The sequence below is a fragment of the Ylistrum balloti genome, unplaced genomic scaffold, assembly GCF_031769215.1.
Source record: "Ylistrum balloti isolate Yb309-2 unplaced genomic scaffold, AGI_CSIRO_Ybal_v1 Utg370328, whole genome shotgun sequence".
NCBI lineage: Eukaryota > Metazoa > Mollusca > Bivalvia > Pectinida > Pectinidae > Ylistrum > Ylistrum balloti.
In genome coordinates, this window is record NW_026782239.1 from 235,491 (window position 1) to 261,674 (window position 26,184).

General features: G+C 37.9%; 1 protein-coding gene across 1 annotated transcript in view; it reads left to right on the forward strand.

Annotated features, from left to right (window-relative positions):
- Positions 1–3,361: 3,361 nt before the first annotated feature.
- Positions 3,362–26,184, forward strand: part of LOC132553431 (uncharacterized) — a 29,712-nt gene continuing 6,889 nt past the window's right edge. Inside the window, exon 1 of the mRNA XM_060217675.1 lies at positions 3,362–3,797. Within this exon, the coding sequence (XP_060073658.1) occupies positions 3,362–3,797 (436 nt within the window). The remainder of the gene's footprint in view (positions 3,798–26,184) is intronic.

Genomic DNA, 26,184 nt, shown 5'->3' on the forward strand with positions numbered 1-26,184 from the left:
GTGATCAGACAGTACGATAGCGGTCGGAGGATTTACATATTAGAGAACGGCAGTGATCAGACAGTACGATAGAGGTCGGAGGGTTTACATATTAGAGAACGGTAGTGATCAGACAGTGCGATAGAGGTCGGAGGGTTTACATATTAGAGAACGGCAGTGATCAGACAGTACGATAGAGGTCGGAGGGTTTACATATTAGAGAACGGCAGTGATCAGACAGTACGATAGAGGTCGGAGAGTTTACATATTAGAGAACGGTAGTGATCAGACAGTGCGATAGAGGTCGGAGGGTTTACATATTAGAGAACGGTAGTGATCAGACAGTGCGATAGAGGTCGGAGGGTTTACATATTAGAGAACGGCAGTGATCAGACAGTACGATAGAGGTCGGAGGGTTTACATATTAGAGAACGGCAGTGATCAGACAGTACGATAGAGGTCGGAGGGTTTACATATTAGAGAACGGCAGTGATCAGACAGTACGATAGAGGTCGGAGGGTTTACATATTAAAGAACGGTAGTGATCAGATAGTACGATAGAGGTCGGAGGGTTTACATATTAGAGAACGGCAGTGATCAGACAATACGATATACATTGAATACTTCGTGAATAAATCAGAGGGTGATAATAAACGGAATGTTTAAAATTAGGCGGGAATAGTGACGTGTGGGTCATTATGGTAGGAGGGGGTGGAACGCATTTGAAAGTTCACATACAAAAATATAAAAGAGTGAATGAAATTATCAGTCTACATATATGTATGGAATAAAAAACAGGAAAAGATATATTGTGGAGTTAAAAATATCCAAGGGTAAGAGAGAACGTAGTGCCCATATATTTAGATTTAGGACGATCGTGAACAAAAATATTAACTAGATGTATGCTGTTATTTATACAACCTGGCCGAACAGTTTTTTTTTTTTTTTTTTTTCTTCTTTTTCTTCTTTCTTCTTCTTTTTTCCTTTTTTGTGCTGGTTTTGTTTTTTATTTTGATTTTAGTTTGTTTGTTTGCTTGTTTGCATGTTTGTTTGTTTCTTTTTCTAATCTGTTACAGAAGTATGAAATAAAATTTTAGTTTAGCTAAGCTGCACTATCACAAGCCGTTGGTTAAGAAAGTCTCGTACAGCCAAGTTCCTTGTTGAAGTTAGATTGCGTGGTAACCTGGATTACGCACCATAACATGTTGTACATCGAACGCGCTGAAATGATGTATCGGAACATTCGAGCCCTCCGTCATTTTGTATAACGTAATAATAGTCGATTCACAAATCGATGCCGAGGCCCTGAGATTTCTTCATCCTCTTTAAGTCTACGCGCTTGTTTGACACATGACTGTATAATTTTTGTTCTGATTTCAAATCTACTCCGCGTTCGTTGAACCAGTGATGGAAACTCTATACACAAACTTCAACGGGATGCGACGTAATGCTAACTCTACCGAAACGTTGCGTTCGATATTAAGAAATATAGAGCAAGCTTATTTCTCAGCCTTGTACATATATACACACAAACTTACACATATACGTTGTCTGTATAAAGGTCTGTCTTCTGAAAATTCTGCCTCTCCGGTGTCCCATCCTGGGGATTCATAAATATCCGATAACTTAGTAATCGACTGCTTGTTCCTATCTCGTCCATACTTGGCTGATTCCGATATCGTTTTTCCATGGTTTCCATGTCACTGAATTGCACCAAAAGCATTGGAATGGAATCAGAAAAGATATATATATATACATACACAATCTCGTTATATATATATATAAAGGCAAGCCACAGGGTCGGGTTCTCGTCGTACAGCGTTCGAGTGTCAAATAATTTGGACAAGATTATCAAATTGAACTTGGTACCAAGAGAATAACTGATTATAGGAAATTTTATTAAGCTGTAACACCAAGGATCAATGTCGTGAAATGATATCACATGAGCAGTATATAGAGTAAATAAGCACACAAACAAGGGACTTATGTTGAAACAGAGCTCTTTGTTTTTATTACACAAACCCCGAGGACATGACAGAACGACCGGGAGTTTAGTATGGGTTCTACCTCAAATTGAACCCATTGTTTCATATAATTAGCCTGTACATAGTTTACTAATACTTGTTTCGCCTCCCCATATTCTCCTGGAAGCATCCGCGATGTAGCACGGACCTTAGCTGTAGATTTCCCCACGGGGCCGTGGCTACGACACTTGTCAGGAAATGATGGCGATGCGAAAGCTCCAATGTAGCAAATATTAACATTTCTCGCATAAATAATTTACCATCCTCTGTCGTACAATTGTCAAAGTTGAGTCGCGTGCCACAGAGCAGAGGGACACAACTGTCGGGGTGGCACGGGAGAAAGCAGTTACACGGTGCGTTCGTGTGATACTCCCGACTTTTCTCTTTTTTTTAACATCCGCGGTAATTTTGCACCAATTAGCACAATAATCCACTATGGATTTCGTTGTTCACCTATCTCACAAGTGCGCGAATTCATCAAATTCTATGTGAGAATGGAATTAAGGTTTTAACGATATCACTGTCACTGATCGTAAGCCGAGATCATCATACGTGATATTTCAATGGTTTACTTTTTAAGAAGAGATGGAAATCGGTTTAACGGTTTCCTGCTCAGATGTTTAATTTTCAAAAAATTATTCATGAACTTATCATAAAGACAGCTTAAATTGAAACGCGTCGCACATGCAATTAATATTAGATGAGGACGAATGCTTTGTGGAATTATAAACAGATACAGGTTAGTTGTGAGTATACGTCTAGGTTCCATCGATATAACAACATTGCTGATATCTGTCCACTGCACTGTGCCCTGTAACTCACGGGAAATGGTGATCAAAAAACTTAAGTTAAGATGTTTTGTTTTTAATTAATACCCGCGCAGTGATATTCGCTTTGTCGGGAGAACAAAGCTTTAACAGGACAGAACACGGCGGCTGGAGCGGGCCAAGTCACAACGAGGAAACCCATGTAATACCGAGCGAAAGTTAGATGTTTGAAATTCTGGGATGGTATCGATTTGGAGGCATTTTGTTTTGCTTGGATTTAGACCTGAACCATGCGAAGAGGAAGGTGCGACTTTGTAGAGAATATTGACAAAGTTTTAATATCTTAACGGCACAGACTCCAGGTATGAACGTGCACAGGTAACGATCGGAGATGGTACCAGGTGTCATTCGGAATGGGATCGGAATTAGCGTTAGATACTGAGGATAATTAACAGCAAAGGTAGGATTACATGCGCGAATGTGCTACAACGTGTGAGTACAGGTGCAACTGTTGATGATGGTGTCAGTTTGAAATGTCATATGATACTCGATGTTGGGACCCATTTACCTGCATAGGTAATACAATCGGGAATGGTACAAATTTGCAATTATAGTAGCTTGATTTTTGCAGGTAATGTTACGGTACTGTTAATAGTTTCCATGACAACAGATTACTGGGAATATCGAGGATTTAATGCGACAAGTTTAAATATAAGTTTATATGGAGCAAATAACACAGAACTGATGCGTCCGGCGGATACCAATTCATATATGGAGCTTTGGTACAAACGAAAGTATGTTTATAAAACGATGGCTCATTATCACAACGAGACTTTGTATGAACCTCCAATATTTGCCAGGAATTTTTTCCACAAACATCCCCATGACCAGAAAAATCATACGGAAGAGAAGTCGGTCTCCCGGAGTTCCTGGAGATCTGGGGATATCCATGAGCACATGAAAGCTGGAGTCGTTATATTGTTTCAACAATACGGAAATCTGTTCCGGGATTGTGACGCACTAGAAGGTAATGTTCTTACTTCTCACTTTGACATGAAATCAATATAACAAATTAAAAGTTCGTAGTCAGGGCCATAAACTACAGGAAGAAGTAGACCATTTTGTTTTCTATTTGCATATAATTGAAGGGAATGCTCCCGGTAAGCATTATAGAAAATGTGTACTATTGTTTGATTTTCTACTCGAGGTAGTCCCTAGGCGTGTCTTAGACAATAACGCACTGATAGAAGGTGGTCGAATAATTGATCTGTGTATATGTACGGACGATTCCGCCGTAGTTGGTCTTGCCGAGGTGTTGCCCTCTTCCCCCCGGGTCATACCTCACAGCCTCAGCGCACTGACACTTTGTTAACCAATTGCCGTGTCCAGCATGGCCCTAGACAATTCACTTTCCCGTCAATACCCTATTGCAGACTAAATATATATATATCTATTGTAATTGTAGGCTACCAAAATGACCAGCTGCTATCGTACAATCTATTTTTTTATTGATAGAACACAGAAATGGAAAGACATGGATGAAAAAAGAAAGAAATAGATTTTCCGTTGTATTATAACGTTGCTAAACCAGTACGAGTTGTTTATGAGCTTCTGATGGCTTGTCACGTTATCATTAGCAATTCATTCTCGTGGGATTCAGTAATATAAAGATGACACAACATTTCATCACCTTAAGAACTTCCATAGAATTTGACTTGACAATAACTAAAGTATTTGCCATTTCGCTGCTTGCTTGAGAGCACGATGTTGATGTCTACTCCACCGTTCTCCTTGAGATCGGTTTTATAAAGATCGATAACGTCATGTGTCACCGCATATCAATTCTGGTTCACGTATAGCGGTACTAAATTCGGTAAATAATCACCATAAAATCTACATCTTAGAAACGTTTGACGTTTACGTATATTTAAAAAGATCAATTCAAACACTCAGACTGTACTTATTTATGATCTCTTAAAATGTCCTAAATATAGAACACGCTCGTGTTAAAGATACTTTAAAGAAAAATACATCTTACTCTACTTTTATGTGATTACTTTGTTTCAAATCTAATAACAAACAAGAAACAATCATTTTTAAGGATGAGAAAAAATTTAATTTGAAGTCTCACTGCGCAAATCTTGTTTTATGAGAAATGTGTTTTACAATTTATGAGATTAATGGGACCTCTGGATAAAAATATTCGTTGAGTTTACTTTGTTAAATCTCTGTTTGCTATGTTTTATTCTAAAAACAGTTTTAATCTCCAAAAAGAATCGCGCAACTAATTGATTGATTGATCATCGTTTTTTGACATCCAAACTACAAATTTTGATATATTGAGATCAAAACTAGATATTTCATGTAAAAGGTTCGACCGAGAGGATTTTACATAACTTTGCATTTACATGATATTGAGAAAATGAATCTTCGAATTTTTAGGTGAGGAAAAATGGAAAAATGATGATGAGTTTGATAAATTTCATAGACGTGAAATCGAATATGAGATTCTCTTCATCACACAACTAAGAATATTTTGCTAACGTGCATGCAAACAGCATTTTATCAAACTCATATTCTTATTTCTTATCGTTGATGACGTTGCAATGCGCATGGCACCATGGAAGTACTGGTGACGTCACACTTGAAAATTGGGGAAAAAACCACTCTCGCCCATCGCAATTCCATAAAGTCATGCTTCACATGTCCAAGCAAAAATGCAAGAGATAAAGTGATGATTTGATTTTCTGTATAATGATGGTGACATATGAAACTGCTACATGATCAATATTTTGCCAATCGAAGTGTTGGCTTTTTTGCAGAAAATGTAACAAAGAGCAGGTAACCCAACTACTTCCTTGCCACCAAATCCAATTTCTTACCTCCACGTTGACTAACCGACAAAATATGATATGTGTATGATAAATATTTAAAATATTGTCTCCAGTTCTGTGTTAAAACTCCTCGACGGAGAAATAATCAGTCGGAACATGTATATTTGTAAATTTGATCGGATCTACAAACGTATGAAACTGCTACAGACTGGCAGACAGAATTACCGTCCATTCTTGAATCATCAAATAAAATACTAATTACAGATTAAAGCAGTGTTGGCTTAAAAATCAAATAAAACAGACACTCTAAAAATGACGCAAAGTGATATTCACACAACTTTCTTTAAAACATGAAAAATTCTATAAGGGATACAAATTACCAAAATCCGAATGATGTATTGTTTTCACATATCAATTATTCTGTCGTTAATTGTTGATAATTTGTTACTAATTATGTCCCATAACAAAAAAAAAACATTAAATTCATTCGGATCCTTTCTTTTTTATTGATACAAGTACTGTACGTATTTCGTGTTGAGGCGTTACTGGAGAACAGTTATCCTCTTGACTTAATCAACATGTAAAGTCTACACGGCTGAAAACAGGCACATTGAACGTGTATTGATGTGTAAAACAGAATTAAATCAATGTATCATTTGTTTGAAAAGAAAATGGTAAATCTCAGGAACGAAAATATCCATTGATTCGGCAACTAAGACAAATAAAATCCAAATAAGATGTAGACTATAGCTTTGTTTGTACATGTATTCCCAATCGTAATTCATTTAACGATTCGTTGACATGAACTTGGTCTCCAAGAATCTCTATCGCAATATTAAGGCATTGGTAGCGTATTAGATCAACGGTTCGTTTTCTTTTTTTTTCCCCTTTTAGCAAATCAAATTCTAATTTAGGCACCTCCTTTCGTTTTGCCAACATAAACGCTTTTTCTTAAACGGAACTAGGATCTGGTTTCCAGTTCCGTTTAAGAAAAAATGAACTGGGAACTGGTTCCTGGTTCCGTCCCAACCTGGACGTAAAAAGATGTCTTATGCACACGTGACTCGTTATTTCGAGGTTTCGATTTTCACGTTAAAGTACTGCGAAAAAGCAAAATTTTACATCTCCGCGAAAATAGCCGGCTATACAGCAACTGTGGATATTAACAGCAGAGACTACCATCTGCTTTTTTCAAACACGAACAAAACAAAAGAAATTGAATTATTAACGTTAAATTTTAAATAATCCCTCGAATATACGTTTCGCCATAAATGTACGAAGACTCTGCTAAATAAGTGACACCAAATGGGTCTGTAGGTGTATACTGCCGCTGTTTATTGAAGAGGACTTTTGAAGACTCGGTGTGCGATTACCAACACTATAGTCGCTATGGGACAAGGCCTCGTTGTGGCATATAAACGATGGCATTCATCAACAAATGGGGACACGATATTCAATAATTGCATTGCTCCCATAGGGGATGCTGGATCGGAATGACTGATTACTGGACATGTGCTTTAGTTATGGGTACACACAGAAGTATCGACACTGATAAGTGCGTGTCCGTGAACGCAAACATCCCGAAAGATACCATTGGCTCGTATAAATCACGTGATTTAACACCGGAAGTACATTCGAGTCATCAAAGAATGATTTTCCTCTGACACCCATGTTAACTTCAAGGAATTCAAACTGAATTGATAACTGACTTGTAGCTATATCTATCCGGTTGATAAAATCAACTATCATTAATGATATTTTAAATATATAATCCTGGGTGGTGAGTCAATTGTGCATCTACGTGCTCTTAGCCGCCTGATAAATATGACTATTGGGTCTAAAAAAAAAAAGAATTTTCAAATTCCTTTCATCAAAATATCGTTTCCTAGATAAAAACAGATATCTATACAGTATGTACCGTCAAAGCATAAAAGACACCGATTTTGCTTTTATGACGGGTGTCACAGAATTATACCAAGTACGACAACTCATTGAAGATTGTACAACAAGACACATAAGAAAAAAATAACACCTTTTCATAATTTAGAGTGAGATACAGTAGAGTCAAACAATGTATTAAACTGCATCATACAGCTGTTTCGTCCTTCTTGGACTCTTCTGTGATGCTCAGTGCCTAATTGAAGTCTTAAAAAGTACATCGTGAGTAGCAGATTAATAATGGTTTCATTTCCCTTGCACCCATTCGGTGAAACGTCTTAACCTGTTGTCAGGTCTATAAAGGTAGTAGAGATTTCATAGGTTAAACATTCAAATAATTTAACCTTTCGTAACTTCATTGGCTTAGATCCTTTTATTTATATACAAGTTTATGAACCTTAACACTGCATGTACGCAAAACACGAAACCTACAAATACACAAAATTATATGGTATGCAAATGATATGTAAATGGAAGAGCCGTTAAGAGAATGGGAGACATAACAGCACTATTTTGCGAGTTGCGCGACCGTCTTAAGAGGTTTTATAGAGTGCCTGCTATGATTATGAAGTGCATCTCGTCCTTTGTGAAAATTACTTTTGGTGATATTTGCCATGTATTTAGACCAATTCAAAGCATTAGAATGGGCTCTCGACAGACATACTTCTTATTCAGAAGCTGCCAAACGGAAAGTTTCAGCTGATAAAATCTACGTGTAGTGGGACCATTTGTAAATGAAGACAAAAGCTGAAATATTTCTAAAATATTTTTAAAACACTTAATTGAACATCCCATGATTAGAAATTTTGGAAAACGATTGAAAATTTATGAAATGAAATATTTTCTGTCTCCAAGCTTTGTTCAAAAATATCAAAGTTCGATTTTTGAAAAGACAATTTGCTGAATGAAAGTTGCTGCTAATTTCGTTATTTTCTTGATTTAATTTTCAAATCAACAATGCAAACTTTTTTTCTTTTCTTTAGAAAACTGAGTAATTTTACTTTACCTGTGACCTTTGACCTCTGACATTATTCAAGAACACTGTAACTCAAATTTGCTTAATCATTCATTTCGAAGCAAAACTAACATATTTCAGGTTTTTAAGTTAATCGGATTAAGTCTATGGCTGGACTTGTTTTGTTTTTAAGTTTCTGAATCATTTCGACATCTCCAACAAAATCAATATTTCAGCTCGATATTTACTTCTCAAAATAAAATCTTACTTGAGAAATGTTTTCTATGACCAGTGATTTTTATCATAACAAATCGATTTAAAAGATAAGTGTTTTATTCTGATTTCTCAGAGTTACCGCCCTTCATTTCACTTTGTCAGTACGTGGAATTGCGTTAAGTTTGACAATCGATGGGGGCCGAGAATGTTAATGTTTTCGCTTTCTTGGAAAAAAACGCACAAAGAAGAAATCCATGAAGGGAGGCACACACGTAAAACACAACCAAGAAAAACCACAGAGAACACAACAACTAACTGAATATAAACTTCAAACACAAACCAGAACAGTCCCTGTACTTCAACCATAGTCTCCACTACTTTGAGACTTATCAAATGTGACACCTGAATACTCCGACAGTTTGTAAAATCTAAAGCCGAGATATGTTCCAACATCAATGGAAAAGTTAGTTATATTTCTTATCACTCTACCAAAACGTTTATTATTCGAGAGTCTGTCTTTTCAAATATAGATTTATAATTCTATTTCTTGTGAAGCTACGTAAAAGACTTATTAGCGACACTATCTTCTGATAGATTTTTATAACAAGGATTGTCATGTTCTCTACTATATGATAATAACCGAAAAAAACGAAAGTTCAGTATAATCACTGTATTTGGACAGTGTCTTTAAAACGATAACTTGTCATTTGAATGGTTTTCATATAGGGTCATAATCACCAGTTATTACCACAAATAATCATCATTATTAGGAACACAATCTTCTGGTAGAGTTTATAACAAGGATTGTCATGTTCTCTACTATATGATAATAACCGAAAAAAACGAAAGTTCACTATAATCATTGTGTTTGGACAGTGTCTTTAAAACGATAACCTGACATTTGAATGGTTTTCATATCGGGCCATTATCACCATCGGTATATGCATCTCTTATCATAAAAGACTATATTTTAAATCATAACTCTCTGTCATGAAAATTGTGTGTGGTTTTTGGCAATAAGTTCCGGTATACATCAATTACCGTATAATATCAGAAATGTTATGAAATTTGGATCCCTTGTCTAGGTTGCCGGAGAAATTCTGATGAAAAAAAATCAATTTTACATCGCGTGCGAATAATATGAAGAATATTATTAAAGGAAAAGAGATAACAGTTTGTCTTTAATAGCTCTTCCGGGACGTGGTTTCAACATGAATTAATGTACAAGTTTCAAATTAACAGCTTCAATTATTCATTTCCTCTGGTGATATTTGCTTTAAGTGAAACGGTATCTTTTCTCCTCAATTTCGTATGTTTGAACCTGTCTGTCATTGTGGTTACAACAGCGTTCAATAAAATCACCTGATGCAAAGAAAAGGGGGAAGAAAGAAAGAATGAAAGAAAGAAAGAAAACGTTTCGCTCCGCTCCATTGCAAAATATAAACGTGGTATTTCGGACCATGTCGATTATGTTTATTCATCGTCAGGATACCAGGTATGTTTCGATAACGTCGATATGTGAAATTAATTAAAAACTTATATTTTGTTAGTTTGTAGAAACAATTGTCCTTTCAAGTATCGTAAAATGTATCTATTATTTTCTCCTATCATTGGATCCCCTTCCTTAGTCTTCAGTATTAGATCCCCTTTCTTAGTCTTCAGTATCGGGTTCCCTTCCTTAGTCCTCAGTATTGGATCCCCTTCCTTAGTCTTCAGTATTAGATCCCCTTCCTTAATCTTCAGTATTAGATCCCCTTCCTTAGTCTTCAGTATTAGATCCCCTTCCTTAGTCTTCAGTATTAGATCCCCTTCCTTAGTCTCCAGTATTAGATCCCATTAATTAGTCTCCAGTATTAGATCCCATTCATTAGTCTCCAGTATTAGATCCCCTTCCTTAGTCTTCAGTATTAGATCCCCTTCCTTAGTCTTCAGTATTAGATCCCCTTCCTTAGTCTTCAGTATTAGATCCCCTTCCTTAGTCTTCAGTATTAGATCCCCTTCCTTAGTCTTCAGTATTAGATCCCCTTCCTTAGTCTCCAGTATTAGATCCCCTTCCTTAGTCTCCAGTATTAGATCCCCTTCCTTAGTCTTCAGTATTAGATCCCCTTCCTTAGTCTCCAGTATTAGATCCCCTTCCTTAGTCTTCAGTATTAGATCCCCTTCCTTAGTCTTCAGTATTAGATCCCCTTCCTTAGTCTTCAGTATTAGATCCCCTTCCTTAGTCTTCAGTATTAGATCCCCTTCCTTAGTCTCTTCAGTATTAGATCCCCTTCCTTAGTCTTCAGTATTAGATCCCCTTCCTTAGTCTTCAGTATTAGATCCCCTTCCTTAGTCTTCAGTATTAGATCCCCTTCCTTAGTCTTCAGTATTAGATCCCCTTCCTTAGTCACAGTATTTGATCCCCTTCCTTAGTCTTCAGTATTAGATCCCCTTCCTTAATCTTCAGTATTAGATCCCCTTCCTTAGTCTTCAGTATTAGATCCCTTCCTTAGTCTTCAGTATTATATCCCCTTCCTTAGTCTTCAGTATTAGATCCCCTTCCTTAGTCTTCAGTATTAGATCCCCTTCCTTAGTCTTCAGTATTAGATCCCCTTCCTTAGTCTTCAGCATTAGATTCCCTTCCTTAGTCTTCAGTATTAGATCCCCTTCCTTAGTCCTTCAGTATTAGATCCCTTCCTTAGTCTTCAGTATTAGATCCCCTTCCCCTTCCTTAGTCTTCAGTATTAGATCCCCTTCCTTAGGTCTTCAGTATTAGATCCCCTTCCTTAGTCTTCAGTATTAGATCCCCTTCCTTAGTCTTCAGTATTAGATCTCCTTCCTTAGTCTTCAGTATTAGACTCCCTTCTTGAGTCTTCAGTATTAGACTCCCTTTCCTTAGTCTTCAGTATTAGATCCCCTTCCTTAGTCTTCAGTATTAGATCCCCTTCCTTAGTCTTCAGTATTAGATCCCCTTCCTTAGTTTTCAGTATTAGATCCCCTTCCTTAGTCTTCAGTATTAGATCCCCTTCCTTAGTCTTCAGTATTAGATCCCCTTCCTTAGTCTTCAGTATTAGATCCCCTTCCTTAGTCTTCAGTATTAGATCCCCTTCCTTAGTCTTCAGTATTAGATCCCCTTCCTTAGTCTTCAGTATTAGATCCCCTTCCTTAGTCTTCAGTATTAGATCCCCTTCCGTAGTCTTCAGTATTAGATCCCCTTCCTTAGTCTTCAGTATTAGATCCCCTTCCTTAGTCTTCAGTATTAGATCCCCTTCCTTAGTCTTCAGTATTAGATCTCCTTCCTTAGTCTTCAGTATTAGATCCCCTTCCTTAGTCTTCAGTATTAGACTCCCTTCCTTAGTCTTCAGTATTGGACTCCCTTCCTTAATCTTCAGTATTGGACTCCCTCCCTTAGTCTCCAGTATTAGATCCCCTTCCTTAGTCTTCAGTATTAGATCCCCTTCCTTAGTCTTCAGTATTAGATCCCCTTCCTTAGTCTTCAGTATTAGACTCCCTTCCTTAGTCTTCAGTATTAGATCCCCTTCCTTAGTCTTCAGTATTAGATCCCTTCCTTAGTCTTCAGTATTATATCCCCTTCCTTAGTCTTCAGTATTAGATCCCCTTCCTTAGTCTTCAGTATTAGACTCCCTTCCTTAGTCTTCAGTATTAGATCCCCTTCCTTAGTCTTCAGTATTAGATCCCTTCCTTAGTCTTCAGTATTAGATCCCCTTCCTTAGTCTTCAGTATTAGACTCCCTTCTTGAGTCTTCAGTATTAGATCCCCTTCCTTAGTCTTCAGTATTAGATCCCTTCCTTAGTCTTCAGTATTAGATCCCCTTCCTTAGTCTTCAGTGTTAGATCCCCATCGTTAGTCTTCAGTATTAGATCCCCTTCCTTAGTCTTCAGTATTAGATCTCCTTCCTTAGTCTTCAGTATTAGATCCCCTTCCTTAGTCTTCAGTATTAGATCCCCTTCCTTAGTCTTCAGTATTAGATCCCCTTCCTTAGTCTTCAGTATTAGATCCCCTTCCTTAGTCTTCAGTATTACATCCCCTTCCTTAGTCTTCAGTATTAGATCCCCTTCCTTAGTCTTCAGTATTAGATCCCCTTCCTTAGTCTTCAGTATTAGATCCCCTTCCTTAGTCTTCAGTATTAGATCCCCTTCCTTAGTTTCCAGTATTAGATCCCCTTCCTTATTCTTCAGTATTAGGTTCCCTTCCTTAGTCTTCAATATTAGATCCCCTTCCTTAGTCTTCAGTATTAGATCCCCTTCCTTAGTCTTCAGTATTAGATCCCCTTCCTTAGTCTTCAGTATTAGATCCCCTTCCTTAGTCTTCAGTATTAGATTCTCTTCCTTAGTTTTCAGTATTAGATCCCCTTCCTTAGTCTTCAGTATTAGATCTCCTTCCTTAGTCTTCAGTATTAGATCCCTTCCTTAGTCTTCAGTATTAGATCCCTTCCTTAGTCTTCAGTATTAGATCCCCTTCCTTAGTCTTCAGTATTAGATCCCCTTCCTTAGTCTTCAGTATTGGCTTTCTTCCTTAGACTTCAGTATTAGATCCCCTTCCTTAGTCTTCAGTATTAGATCCCCTTCCTTAGTCTTCAGTATTAGATCCCCTTCCTTAGTCTTCAGTATTAGATCCCCTTCCTTAGTCTTCAGTATTAGATCTCCTTCCTTAGTCTTCAGTATTAGATCCCCTTCCTTAGTCTTCAGTATTAGATCCCCTTCTTAGTCTTCAGTATTAGATCTCCTTCCTTAGTCTTCAGTATTAGATCTCCTTCCTTAGTCTTCAGTATTAGACTCCCTTCCTTAGTCTTCAGTATTAGATCCCCTTCCTTAGTCTTCAGTATTAGATCCCCTTCCTTAGTCTTCAGTATTAGATCCCCTTCCTTAGTCTTCAGTATTAGATCCCCTTCCTTAGTCTTCAGTATTAGATCCCCTTCCTTAGTCTTCAGTATTAGATTCCCTTCCTTAGTCTTCAGTATTAGATCCCCTTCCTTAGTCTTCAGTATTAGATCCCCTTCCTTAGTCTTCAGTATTAGATCCCCTTCCTTAGTCTTCAGTATTAGATCCCCTTCCTTAGTCTCCAGTATTAGATCCCCTTCCTTAGTTCACAGTATTAGATCCCCTTCCTTAGTCTTCAGTATTAGATCCCCTTCCTTATTCTTCAGTATTAGATCCCCTTCCTTAGTCTTCAGTATTAGATCTCCTTCCTTAGTCTTCAGTATTAGATCCCCTTCCTTAGTCTTCAGTATTAGATCCCCTTCCTTAGTCTTCAGTATTAGATCCCCTTCCTTAGTCTTCAGTATTAGATCCCCTTCCTTCCCCTTCCTTAGTCTTCAGTATTAGATCCCCTTCCTTAGTCTTCAGTATTAGATCCCCTTCCTTAGTCTTCAGTATTAGATTCCCTTCCTTAGTCTTCAGTATTAGATCCCCTTCCTTAGTCTTCAGTATTAGATCCCCTTCCTTAGTCTTCAGTATTAGATCCCCTTCCTTAGTCTTCAGTATTAGACTCCCTTCCTTAGTCTTCAGTATTAGATCCCCTTCCTTATTCTTCAGTATTAGATCCCCTTCCTTAGTCTTCAGTATTAGACTCCCTTTCCTTAGTCTTCAGTATTAGATCCCCTTCCTTAGTCTTCAGTATTAGATCCCCTTCCTTAGATTCCCTTCCTTAGTCTTCAGTATTACATCCCCTTCCTTAGTTCACAGTATTAGATCCCCTTCCTTAGTCTTCAGTATTAGATCCCCTTCCTTAGTCTTCAGTATTAGATCCCCTTCCTTAGTCTTCAGTATTAGATCCCCTTCCTTAGTCTTCAGTATTGGCTCCCTTCCTTAGTCTCCAGTATTAGATCCCCTTCCTTAGTCTTCAGTATTAGATCCCCTTCCTTAGTCTTCAGTATTAGATCCCCTTCCTTAGTCTTCAGTATTAGATCCCCTTCCTTAGTCTTCAGTATTAGATCCCCTTCCTTAGTCTTCAGTATTAGATCCCCTTCCTTAGTCTTCAGTATTAGATCCCCTTCCTTAGTCTTCAGTATTAGATCCCCTTCCTTAGTCTTCAGTATTAGATCCCCTTCCTTAGTCTTCAGTATTAGATCCCCTTCCTTAGTCTTCAATATTAGATCCCCTTCCTTAGTCTTCAGTATTAGATCCCCTTCCTTAGTCTTCAGTATTAGATCCCCTTCCTTAGTCTTCAGTATTAGATCCCTTCCTTAGTCTTCAGTATTAGATCCCCTTCCGTAGTCTTCAGTATTAGATCCCCTTCCTTAGTCTTCAGTATTAGATCCCCTTCCTTAGTCTTCAGTATTAGTTTCCCTTCCTTAGTCTTCAGTATTAGATCCCCTTCCTTTGTCTTCAGTATTAGATCCCCTTCCTTAGTCTTCAGTATTAGATCCCCTTCCTTAGTCTTCAGTATTAGATCCCCTTCCTTAGTATTCAGTATTAGATCCCCTTCCTTAGTCTTCAGTATTAGATCCCCTTCCTTAGTCTTCAGTATTAGATCCCCTTCCTTAGTCTTCAGTATTAGATCCCCTTCCTTAGTCTTCAGTATTAGATCCCCTTCCTTAGTCTTCAGTATTAGATCCCCTTCCTTAGTCTTCAGTATTAGATCCCCTTCCTTAGTCTTCAGTATTAGATCCCCTTCCTTAGTCTTCAGTATTAGATCCCCTTCCTTAGTCTTCAGTATTAGATCCCCTTCCTTAGTCTTCAGTATTAGATCCCCTTCCTTAGTCTTCAGTATTAGATCCCCTTCCTTAGTCTTCAGTATTAGATCCCCTTCCTTAGTCTTCAGTATTAGATCCCCTTCCTTAGTCTTCAGTATTAGATCCCCTTCCTTAGTCTTCAGTATTAGATCCCCTTCCTTAGTCTTCAGTATTAGATCCCCTTCCTTAGTCTTCAGTATTAGATCCCCTTCCTTAGTCTTCAGTATTAGATCCCCTTCCTTAGTCTTCAGTATTAGATCCCCTTCCTTAGTCTTCAGTATTAGATCCCCTTCCTTAGTCTTCAGTATTAGATCCCCTTCCTTAGTTCACAGTATTAGATCCCCTTCCTTAGTCTTCAGTATTAGATCCCCTTCCTTAATCTTCAGTATTAGATCCCCTTCCTTAGTCTTCAGTATTAGATCCCCTTCCTTAGTCTTCAGTATTAGATCCCCTTCCTTAGTCTTCAGTATTAGATCCCCTTCCTTAGTCTTCAGTATTAGATCCCCTTCCTTAGTCTTCAGTATTAGATCCCCTTCCTTAGTCTTCAGTATTAGATCCCCTTCCTTAGTCTTCAGTATTAGATCCCCTTCCTTAGTCTTCAGTATTAGATCCCCTTCCTTAGTCTTCAGTATTAGATCCCCTTCCTTAGTCTTCAGTATTAGATCCCCTTCCTTAGTCTTCAGTATTAGATCCCCTTCCTTAGTCTCCAGTATTAGATCCCCTTCCTTAGTCTCCAGTATTAGATCCCCTTCCTTAGTCTTCAGTATTAGATCCCCTTCCTTAGTCTTCAGTATTAGATCCCCTTCCTTAGTCTTCAGTATTAGATCCCTTTCCTTAGTCTTCAGTATTAGACTCCCTTTCCTTAGTCTTCAGTATTAGATCCCCTTCCTTAGTCTTCAGTATTAGATCCCCTTCTTTAGTCTTCAGTATTTGATCCCCCTCCTTAGTCTTCATTTTCCTAATTTTTTGTTGTTTGGAATTCACAAATAATAATGTGTATTATTAACACCTAATTGTTTTTACTGGTATGTTTGTTTTGTGGGGTTTTTCATCCTCTGAATAGCCATTGTCATTTTGAAGCGGTATCTCCTGGTATAAAGTTCGTGGCCCCCTCAGTAAACAATATACGGGAGGCCCGGCTCAAGGTATCCAGATAAAAAAGGTTAAGTATCTCTCCCAATGACAAAACATCGTCAGCGAGGACCGAACCGTTTCTCAACTTAACGAGAAACACTGACCACCACCGACTCGGAGCGTCAAACTTATCCCCTCAGATCTTCACCATATGTTACGAAGGTCAACACACTACCGACTGAGCCAACGCTGTGCCTGTCATTTTTGCATTGTATCTATGTTTGACGCATTTGCATTGTCAGATGACAAACAGAATATTTAATTAATTATGGTATTTCAGTGAGATTACACTACCATTCTACCTTAGTATATTACAGTGAGTAGGAACGACAACTCTCGATATTACTTTATGGAACATCTATGGTAGGACAGTAATATCATGTTGAACAATTATCCAATATTCCGATGCAAGCAAATTTACATCAGTCGTTCTATACAACTAGCAATTCATCTTCGTTGTCGACGTCTTTTTATATGCGTTCTTCGGAACCTTTTGTTGGGACACGCAGCGATAGAATGACATCGCCGTGCCGGGTGATGACCTATAACCCTTGAATAACCTTTGACCCTTGAGTGACCCCAGCATCCGTTGACATTGATTTCCTTCAACCTTCGCTATTTGCGTGATTATAAACCCATGATAATCACAAAATTTATTCTGACAAGTAATGCCTATATTGGTTTTAATTTACACTGTATTTTCGTTAAGTGTTATTAGAATACCATGCCAAGCCGTTTTCAGTATGACGTAGCTTTTGAGACTAAGTATGGGCCGAACATACTATATTTACGTTCTACAACATATTTGTATACATAAATATATATATTGCGCTTCCGTTACGATTAAGATGTCTATATACAGCCTTACAAATCATTGGATGAGTTGATGCTTTGTAGGGAAATTTCGACAGGTTTGATAATTATTATCTAGCAGAATAACTCCATAAAAAGACATTAAGTAAACATGCTCGCACGTCCCTGATGAGTTGCCGTATATAGTCATTATTGTCAAATGACTTTTATATTTCTGAAGATGAAATTTAATAAATCAGAGAGTTAGAAATGTTTATGGCATTTATCGTACATCATAGTCAATACTTCATCGCATTTTGTTTATCTTTGTCGTATTTGTTTGTATTGGTTTGATCAGATTTATTATACATTCATCAACGTCAGAAGTTTGTCATTTATTTTCACATCCTTCAGTGAAATGTGATTTGCGTGATATTAAAAACATATAAATACTGACCATCTTTTAAGTCTTCGCTTAATTAAGGGACGAATAAAAATGTGTTTTGAAAGCGTTAACTTCGAACATAAAACGAACGAAATAATCAAATCGTAAAACATTCACTTTGCTGTTCTAATGTCCTAATTACAAAAGTTTGTATAATTTGACTAGTCATTTACATAGGGATATTTTTCGTGATTTCTCCCCGTAAAATAATCCCATGAGCATGAGATTATAGCAGAATTTTAAAAAAAACGTACACATTCCTTGAGAAATGGCTTTATCCGCATAGACATGTTAAACACGTGCAAAATACGTGACCTCAAACAAATCGATAGTAGCCCATAGACGGTCACCCGGGTGTAAAGACATCTAAGGCACGAGATATCCGAGTTCTCTCAACTTCAGTCACAGAACAAACCGATTATTGGTCAATATGGAATCTAAAAAAGACGTTACAGCGCCACGTTTCAATGCACTTGGACACATAAAGCCGAGGCGATATCCAAATATGGATATATGCATGCGAGAAACGTTTTGATTTTTTGAGCATCAATCTATTAGAGACATTCTTGGAGTTTCAACGTTGATGTCATCGAATTCCTACACAGGTTTAAAATTTAAGATCAACAGATGCAAGGTCGGCAATGATGGGAAATTCAGTTTTAAATTAATTAATCGTAATGGAAACATTTCATACGGAGTCGGTCTTTTTTATGTTCAATACAAAAATGCTGCTGCCTATTAAAACGTTAAAGTTCATCGAGTAATTCTATTAGGTGTTGACTGTCATGGTTTAAAAAAATTCCAAATGAGTTGGCTGTGGTAACAGCTACTAGAGTTCGCCATTACACCATTCATCATTCAGTAGACAAACTACCGTAGTCAGAAATAACGTTGTAATATGGTGAGGTTCTGCGAGCAGCCAACTGTCGACCTTTTAATACTATTTGTAGTTTTTAGAAGTGCAGGTCGTATTTGACAACAGAGTGTGTTGGTAATGGAGTTAGGTTGTGTGAAATATTAATAATAATGTGGGTCCATTCGGAGAATAGCGATAGTTGACGCATATTACATCTAATTAAAACGGTCTTGTGGGAATTCTTATGGCCACAGTATTTGTAGTTATAATGAAAAATGTCTTTGCTTGATTAAAATCTCATTAAAATTCCACCTGATTTCTTTCTCGTTATTCATATACTAATTATTGTACTATTATTATTATTCTCTCTTCTGTTTCTCGATTTGTTGTCCACAGACAGCTCCTTAACCTGTATTCTGATTTCTCTATATACTGTTACCAAATCTCGATATACTGTCCACAGATATCTCCCTAACATGTCTTCTGATTTCTCGATATACTGTCCACAGATATCTCCCTAACCTGTCCTCTGATTTCTCGATATACTGTCCACAGATATCTCCCTAACCTGTCTTCTGATTTCTCTATATACTGTCACCAAATCTCGATATACTGTCCACAGACAGCTCCCTAACCTGTCTTCTAATTTCTCGATATACTGTCCACATATATCTCCCTAACCTGTCCTCTGATTTCTCGATATACTGTCCACATATATCTCCCTAACCTGTCTTCTGATTTCTCTATATACTGTCACCAAATCTCGATATACTGTCCACAGACAGCTCCCTAACCTGTCTTCTAATTTCTCGATATACTGTCCACAGATATCTCCCTAACCTGTCTTCTGATTTCTCTATATACTGTCACCAAATCTCGATATACTGTCCACAGACAGCTCCCTAACCTGTCTTCTAATTTCTCGATATACTGTCCACAGATATCTCCCTAACCTGTCTTCTGATTTCTCTATATACTGTCACCAAATCTCGATATACTGTCCACAGACAGCTCCCTAACCTGTCTTCTAATTTCTCGATATACTGTCCACAGATATCTCCATAACCTGTCTTCTGATTTCCCTATATACTGTCACCAAATCTCGATATACTGTCCACAGATATCTCCCTAACCTGTCTTCTGATTTCTCTATATACTGTCACCAAATCTCGATATACTGTCCACAGACAGCTCCCACCTGTCTTCTAATTTCTCGATATACTGTCCACAGATATCTCCCTAACCTGTCTTCTGATTTCCCTATATACTGTCACCAAATCTCGATATACTGTCCACAGACAGCTCCCTAACCTGTCTTCTAATTTCTCGATATACTGTCCACAGATATCTCCCTAACCTGTCTTCTGATTTCCCTATATACTGTCACCAAATCTCGATATACTGTCCACAGACAGCTCCCTAACCTGTCTTCTAATTTCTCGATATACTGTCCACATATATCTCCCTAACCTGTCTTCTGATTTCTCTATATACTGTCACCAAATCTCGATATACTGTCCACAGACAGCTCCCTAACCTGTCTTCTAATTTCTCGATATACTGTCCACATATATCTCCCTAACCTGTCTTCTGATTTCTCTATATACTGTCACCAAATCTCGATATACTGTCCACAGACAGCTCCCTAACCTGTCTTCTAATTTCTCGATATACTGTCCACATATATCTCCCTAACCTGTCTTCTGATTTCCCTATATACTGTCACCAAATCTCGATATACTGTCCACAGACAGCTCCCTAACCTGTCTTCTAATTTCTCGATATACTGTCCACAGATATCTCCCTAACCTGTCTTCTGATTTCTCTATATACTGTCACCAAATCTCGATATACTGTCCACAGACAGCTCCCTAACCTGTCTTCTAATTTCTCGATATACTGTCCACAGATATCTCCCTAACCTGTCTTCTGATTTCCCTATATACTGTCACCAAATCTCGATATACTGTCCACAGATATCTCCCTAACCTGTCTTCTGATTTCTCTATATACTGTCACCAAATCTCGATATACTGTCCACAGACAGCTCCCTAACCTGTCTTCTAATTTCTCGATATACTGTCCACAGATATCTCCCTAACCTGTCTTCTGATTTCCCTATATACTGTCACCAAATCTCGATATACTGTCCACAGACAGCTCCCTAACCTGTCTTCTAATTTCTCGATATACTGTCCACAGATATCTCCCTAACCTGTCTTCTGATTTCCCTATATACTGTCACCAAATCTGTCCACAGACAGCTCCCTAACCTGTCTTCTAATTTCTCGATATACTGTCCACATATATCTCCCTAACCTGTCTTCTGATTTCTCTATATACTGTCACCAAATCTCGATATACTGTCCACAGACAGCTCCCTAACCTGTCTTCTAATTTCTCGATATACTGTCCACATATATCTCCCTAACCTGTCTTCTGATTTCTCTATATACTGTCACCAAATCTCGATATACTGTCCACAGACAGCTCCCTAACCTGTCTTCTAATTTCTCGATATACTGTCCACATATATCTCCCTAACCTGTCTTCTGATTTCCCTATATACTGTCACCAAATCTCGATATACTGTCCACAGACAGCTCCCTAACCTGTCTTCTAATTTCTCGATATACTGTCCACATATATCTCCCTAACCTGTCTTCTGATTTCTCTATATACTGTCACCTAATCTCGATATACTGTCCACAGACAGCTCCTTAACCTGTCTTCTGATTTCTCGTTATACTGTCCACAAATCCTGCGAGATCTATTGTTCAGAAATAACTCCCTAGCCTTCCTTATGATTTCTCGGCATACTGTTCAAAACATTCGACATACTCTCCACAAATTTTCCCTAGTCTTCTGATTTCTCGATTTCCTGTCCCCAAATCTCGATATACTGTCCAAAGACAGCTCCCTAGCCCGTCTTATGATTTCTCGTTAAACTGTCGTTACACTTTATTCTGATGTCTCGTTATACTGTACACAAACACCCTGTTTTACTGCCTCCTTTCATCTCTAATTTCTCATCATAATCGCCTTTGTATTCTTCATAGATGTCTCATTACACTGCCTTCGGATATCTCGTGTTGCTGTAAACAAAAGTCTTGTTATTCGCTCCAATTCTCGTTATATTGCCATTTTATTTCTTTTTTTAATGTAAAATATTTCCAACATACTGACAATGCAATTGGCATTGTATGCGAAACCATGCAATACATTTGAAAGGGAATGTTTTTAAAGAAATATTTTGACTACTATAAGCGAGATGGTGTTCATGAAGGGCGTTATATCGAGGATTTCCTGTAATTGTACTGATAGCCTGATATTTTTATTTGTTTTATACAAGTAACGCACGTGACTTTTATTTTAAATTCTCCAATATTAATTTCATTCATTTTCTAAAAACAAATATGATCATTTCCCATCCGTAATAAAACTATTTTATCATAAAACTAGTTTCAATCTTGATGAATGTCGTCGATAAAACCATAAAATAAACACTTTGTGAACAGTGTCGATATTGTTTCTAACGTATAATATACACGCCATGTTCAACACTTGTAGAAGTTTATAGACTATCACCTGCTTTGCCGTGGTGTGCTTGCATGATGAATGCCAAAATAAAATAAGACATAGCCAAGATAATAGCTTTGTTATGTAATTTCTATCATACACATATCTACCCACAAAAGATTGATGCTTCCTTTCCATGATTCTTACGTGTGTGGGCTGCTTCGGCAAGACGGTTCACTGTAGGACGGTGAGCGAGAGAGCGAGGGAGGAGGCGGAATGAGTTTGTCTGTCGGTTTTCAAAAACGACTGTAAATTATTTCAACAGCCAAATTGCATGTCCAAAGTTATTTGTGTTCTTAGGAGATGTTTCTCTTCAGTTTGGTAGAAAGACATTTTCAGACATGTCAAATTATCCTTCACGGTTGGTCCCTTGTTTCCACTCCATTACATTACTAGATTGTCGAGTAATGAATAGCGGTGCGTTCGCCCCTTACGTAATTGTAGAGAGGAGTACAATCGAACGCGCCTACCGGGTTCCGACAGTCTGCGTCAGTCTTTCTATGGACCAATAACATATCACATTCTGCCAACCTACCACTCACTCAGCAATCAAGCATACTACAGAATATCTAGTCTCTCAGGAGACAAATTTCGACTAAAATTTATTTCAAATTTAACCAGTTATTGAAATACTTCAAATCTGACTGAATCTGTTTAGCAATATGGTCTATAAATCACCTATTCCAATCTCTTTTTGTGATGTTTTTCTCTTATCTTTTTTTATTTCATTGTTTCAACAGAATTTCAATCTAAACACAATTCTCTTTCAGATATTATCTAAAAATACGTTCATATATTCACGACATGACGGCATTGATGTTTTCTGACATGACCGTTTGGTTAAACAGGCTACACCTATCATCCTTCTATCATCACACATGTGTACCACCTTGGTACATTTCTCGCTGTATCTGTCACTTGGTAAGAAAGAAATAATGTGGTCCAAGCTACCATCCGAAGCATTTTAAATATTGATAATTTGATCTTTATCAGTTAATTAATTTAAAATGGTTTCAAAATTGTTAACAAGATCTCATCCCAGGTGAGATTTGCCTTCATGCTCTATGGATATAAATTAGGACGGAAAACTTGGTCATGGATATAGAATTGGTGTACTTTTCACTTTTAAACGGGCTTGGTTATTTGTTTTGTTTTCTCAATTTTCTGTGTCAGGACAGTATAAGAGTTTCATAACACGATCTCGCATTAAAGAAGTTTCTTATTAAAAGCTTCTTGATACAGATATAGATTAACTCCAAGGACGTTTTATTTTATGCAAAAAAATAAAAATCGGAAGACAAATTATCATAATTTTGATAGAATATGCATGTAATGGAATTATAGCGGTGTTACAAGAAATTAAGACCCTCATAAAGTTGTTTCTGAATGTTGTTTTTGAATTCACAAAATTAGGCTAACGTGTAATACACGAAGAGTGTAACGTAAACATAGTTTTAACGTTTTCATTTAGTCTGACAAAGCCGCGATGGCGAGTGTTAAAGGAGTCTGACCGCCTTTATCGCTAGTCCTCTACCTCTGGGTCGCGGGTTCGATACCTACGCGGGATAGTCGCCATGTACTGGCTGCACGCCGAATCCCGGCATTCCTCCGCAAATCAAACCTGGCACGTCCTAAAATGACCCAGACTGTTGATAGGAAGTAGTACAACAATAATAATTTTTTACAAAGAACAAATAAATATATACAAACTAAGGATTTAGTGTCTCTAAGTAACATCGATATACTTTCCGGATGTATTATAAAACATTTAACTGATAAATCATTCTGAAACCGCGACGTTACGCAGATTTTTTTAACTGAATGTCTGGCAGCACTTGGTGATGTTTGATACTGGCTGTTGTCCCATACTATACGGGACGCCTTGCCTTCATCTCCGCATCGTTAGGTTTAAAAGCACCCGATCACATAAATAAATGATCACTTTATCTCAATATAGCATAACACCCCCTTGGGGATTTCTGTTTGGAAGCTTTTCTCAACTTCTCCGCCTTAAACATTTATGGACTGGGCTGACAATATTCCTATGGTACATTTTGTAAATTACGTAGTTTATAAAACAATCCAGGCATTGCTTTGTTTCTATCACAGATATTTCCGGAGATTCCTCGCAGGTCCTTCCACTAGCTTTAAAATACATTAGCATCCCTTGGGGATTACGGTCTTTGTTGCCTGATGTTATACAGTAGTAAGACCCGTTAAAGTGTATCGCATCATTGTCATGTGGTTCTTGTTCTGTCGCCATCAGTTCGTATTTTTACGACGGGTCAGACAAATATGTATAAATACGATATTTGGTACTTAAAGGGTATGGCATACAATACATGATGAAATATTGAATTTTTAGTAAGCCGACACTTCCGATATTCATCCTAATATCATACAGTAAATCTCGGTGTTTGTATGTAAAACCTTGTATTTCCTGCCATTATTGTCTGGCATTGTAATGGGGTTTGACGATTATAAATCTATGGAGGGTTATAAAGGAAAGAGAAGATAAGACCGTGTTGTAATGCAATTTCAGTAAAAAGGGGTGTGTGTGACAGTATATCGAATTCCTTATGATTATATGCTATATATAAAACTTGAAACATTCTCTACGAACATTTCACTTTAGTAAATGAATTGCATCAAATTGGTTGAATCTTTTTTTAAAATGTTGATTGACATAAGACGAAATGTTGGTTTAGGTGAGGGGCAGTACATCGAAGTCGTAAGACCATATATTATACCTGGATATTATTATATACGCTATTTTAATTTTGGTATAATTTGTCCATTGTGTTGACGCAGCAGAGTAATTGTCCGGTGTTGATGCGGTAGCACACCGCGTCCAGTGTGTTAATGCGGTAGTACACAGCGTCCAGTGTGTTGATGAAATAGTATACCGCATCCAGTGTGTTGATGATGTAGTATACCGCATCCAGTGTGTTGATGATGTAGTATACCGCATCCAGAATGTTGATGATGTAGTATACCGCATCCAGAATGTTGATGATGTAGTATACCGCGCCCAGTGTGTTGATGCGGTAGTATACCGCGTCCAGTGTGTTGATGATGTAGTATACCGCGTCCAGTGTGTTGATGCGATAGTATACCGCGTCCAGTGTGTTGATGATGTAGTATACCGCGTCCAGTGTGTTGATGCAGTAGTACACCGCGTCCAGTGTGTTGATGATGTAGTATACCGCATCCAGTGTATTGATGATGTAGTATACCGCATCCAGAATGTTGATGATGTAGTATACCGCGTACAGTGTGTTGATGCGGAAGTATACCGCGTCCAGTGTGTTGATGCTAAAGTATACCGCGTCTAGTGTGTTGATGCGATAGTATACCGCGTCCAGTGTGTTGATGCGATAGTATACCGCTTTCAGTGTGTTGATGCGGTAGTATACCGCGTACAGTGTGTTGATGCGATAGTATACCGCGTCCAGTGTGTTGATGATGTAGTACACCGCGTCCAGTGTGTTGATGATGTAGTATACCGCATCCAGTGTATTGATGATGTAGTATACCGCATCCAGAATGTTGTTGATGTAGTATACCGCATCCAGTGTGTTGATGCGATAGTATACCGCGTCCAGTGTGTTGATGCGATAGTATATCGCATCCAGTGTGTTGATGATATAGTATACCGCGTCCACTGTGTTGATGCGATAGTATACCGCTTTCAGTGTGTTGATGCGATAGTATACCGCGTCCAGTGTGTTGATGATGTAGTATACCGCGTCCAGTGTGTTGATGCTGTAGTACACCGCGTCCAGTGTGTTGATGCAGTAGTACACCACGTCCAGTGTGTTGATGATGTAGTATACCGCGTCCAGTGTGTTGATGATGTAGTATACCGCGTTCAGTGTGTTAATGCGGTAGTACACCGCGTCCAGTATGTTGATGCGGTAGTATATTATGTCCAATAGGTTTACACTGTGGTATAATTTGTCAAGTTTGTTGAAACTGAAGTATAATTTGTT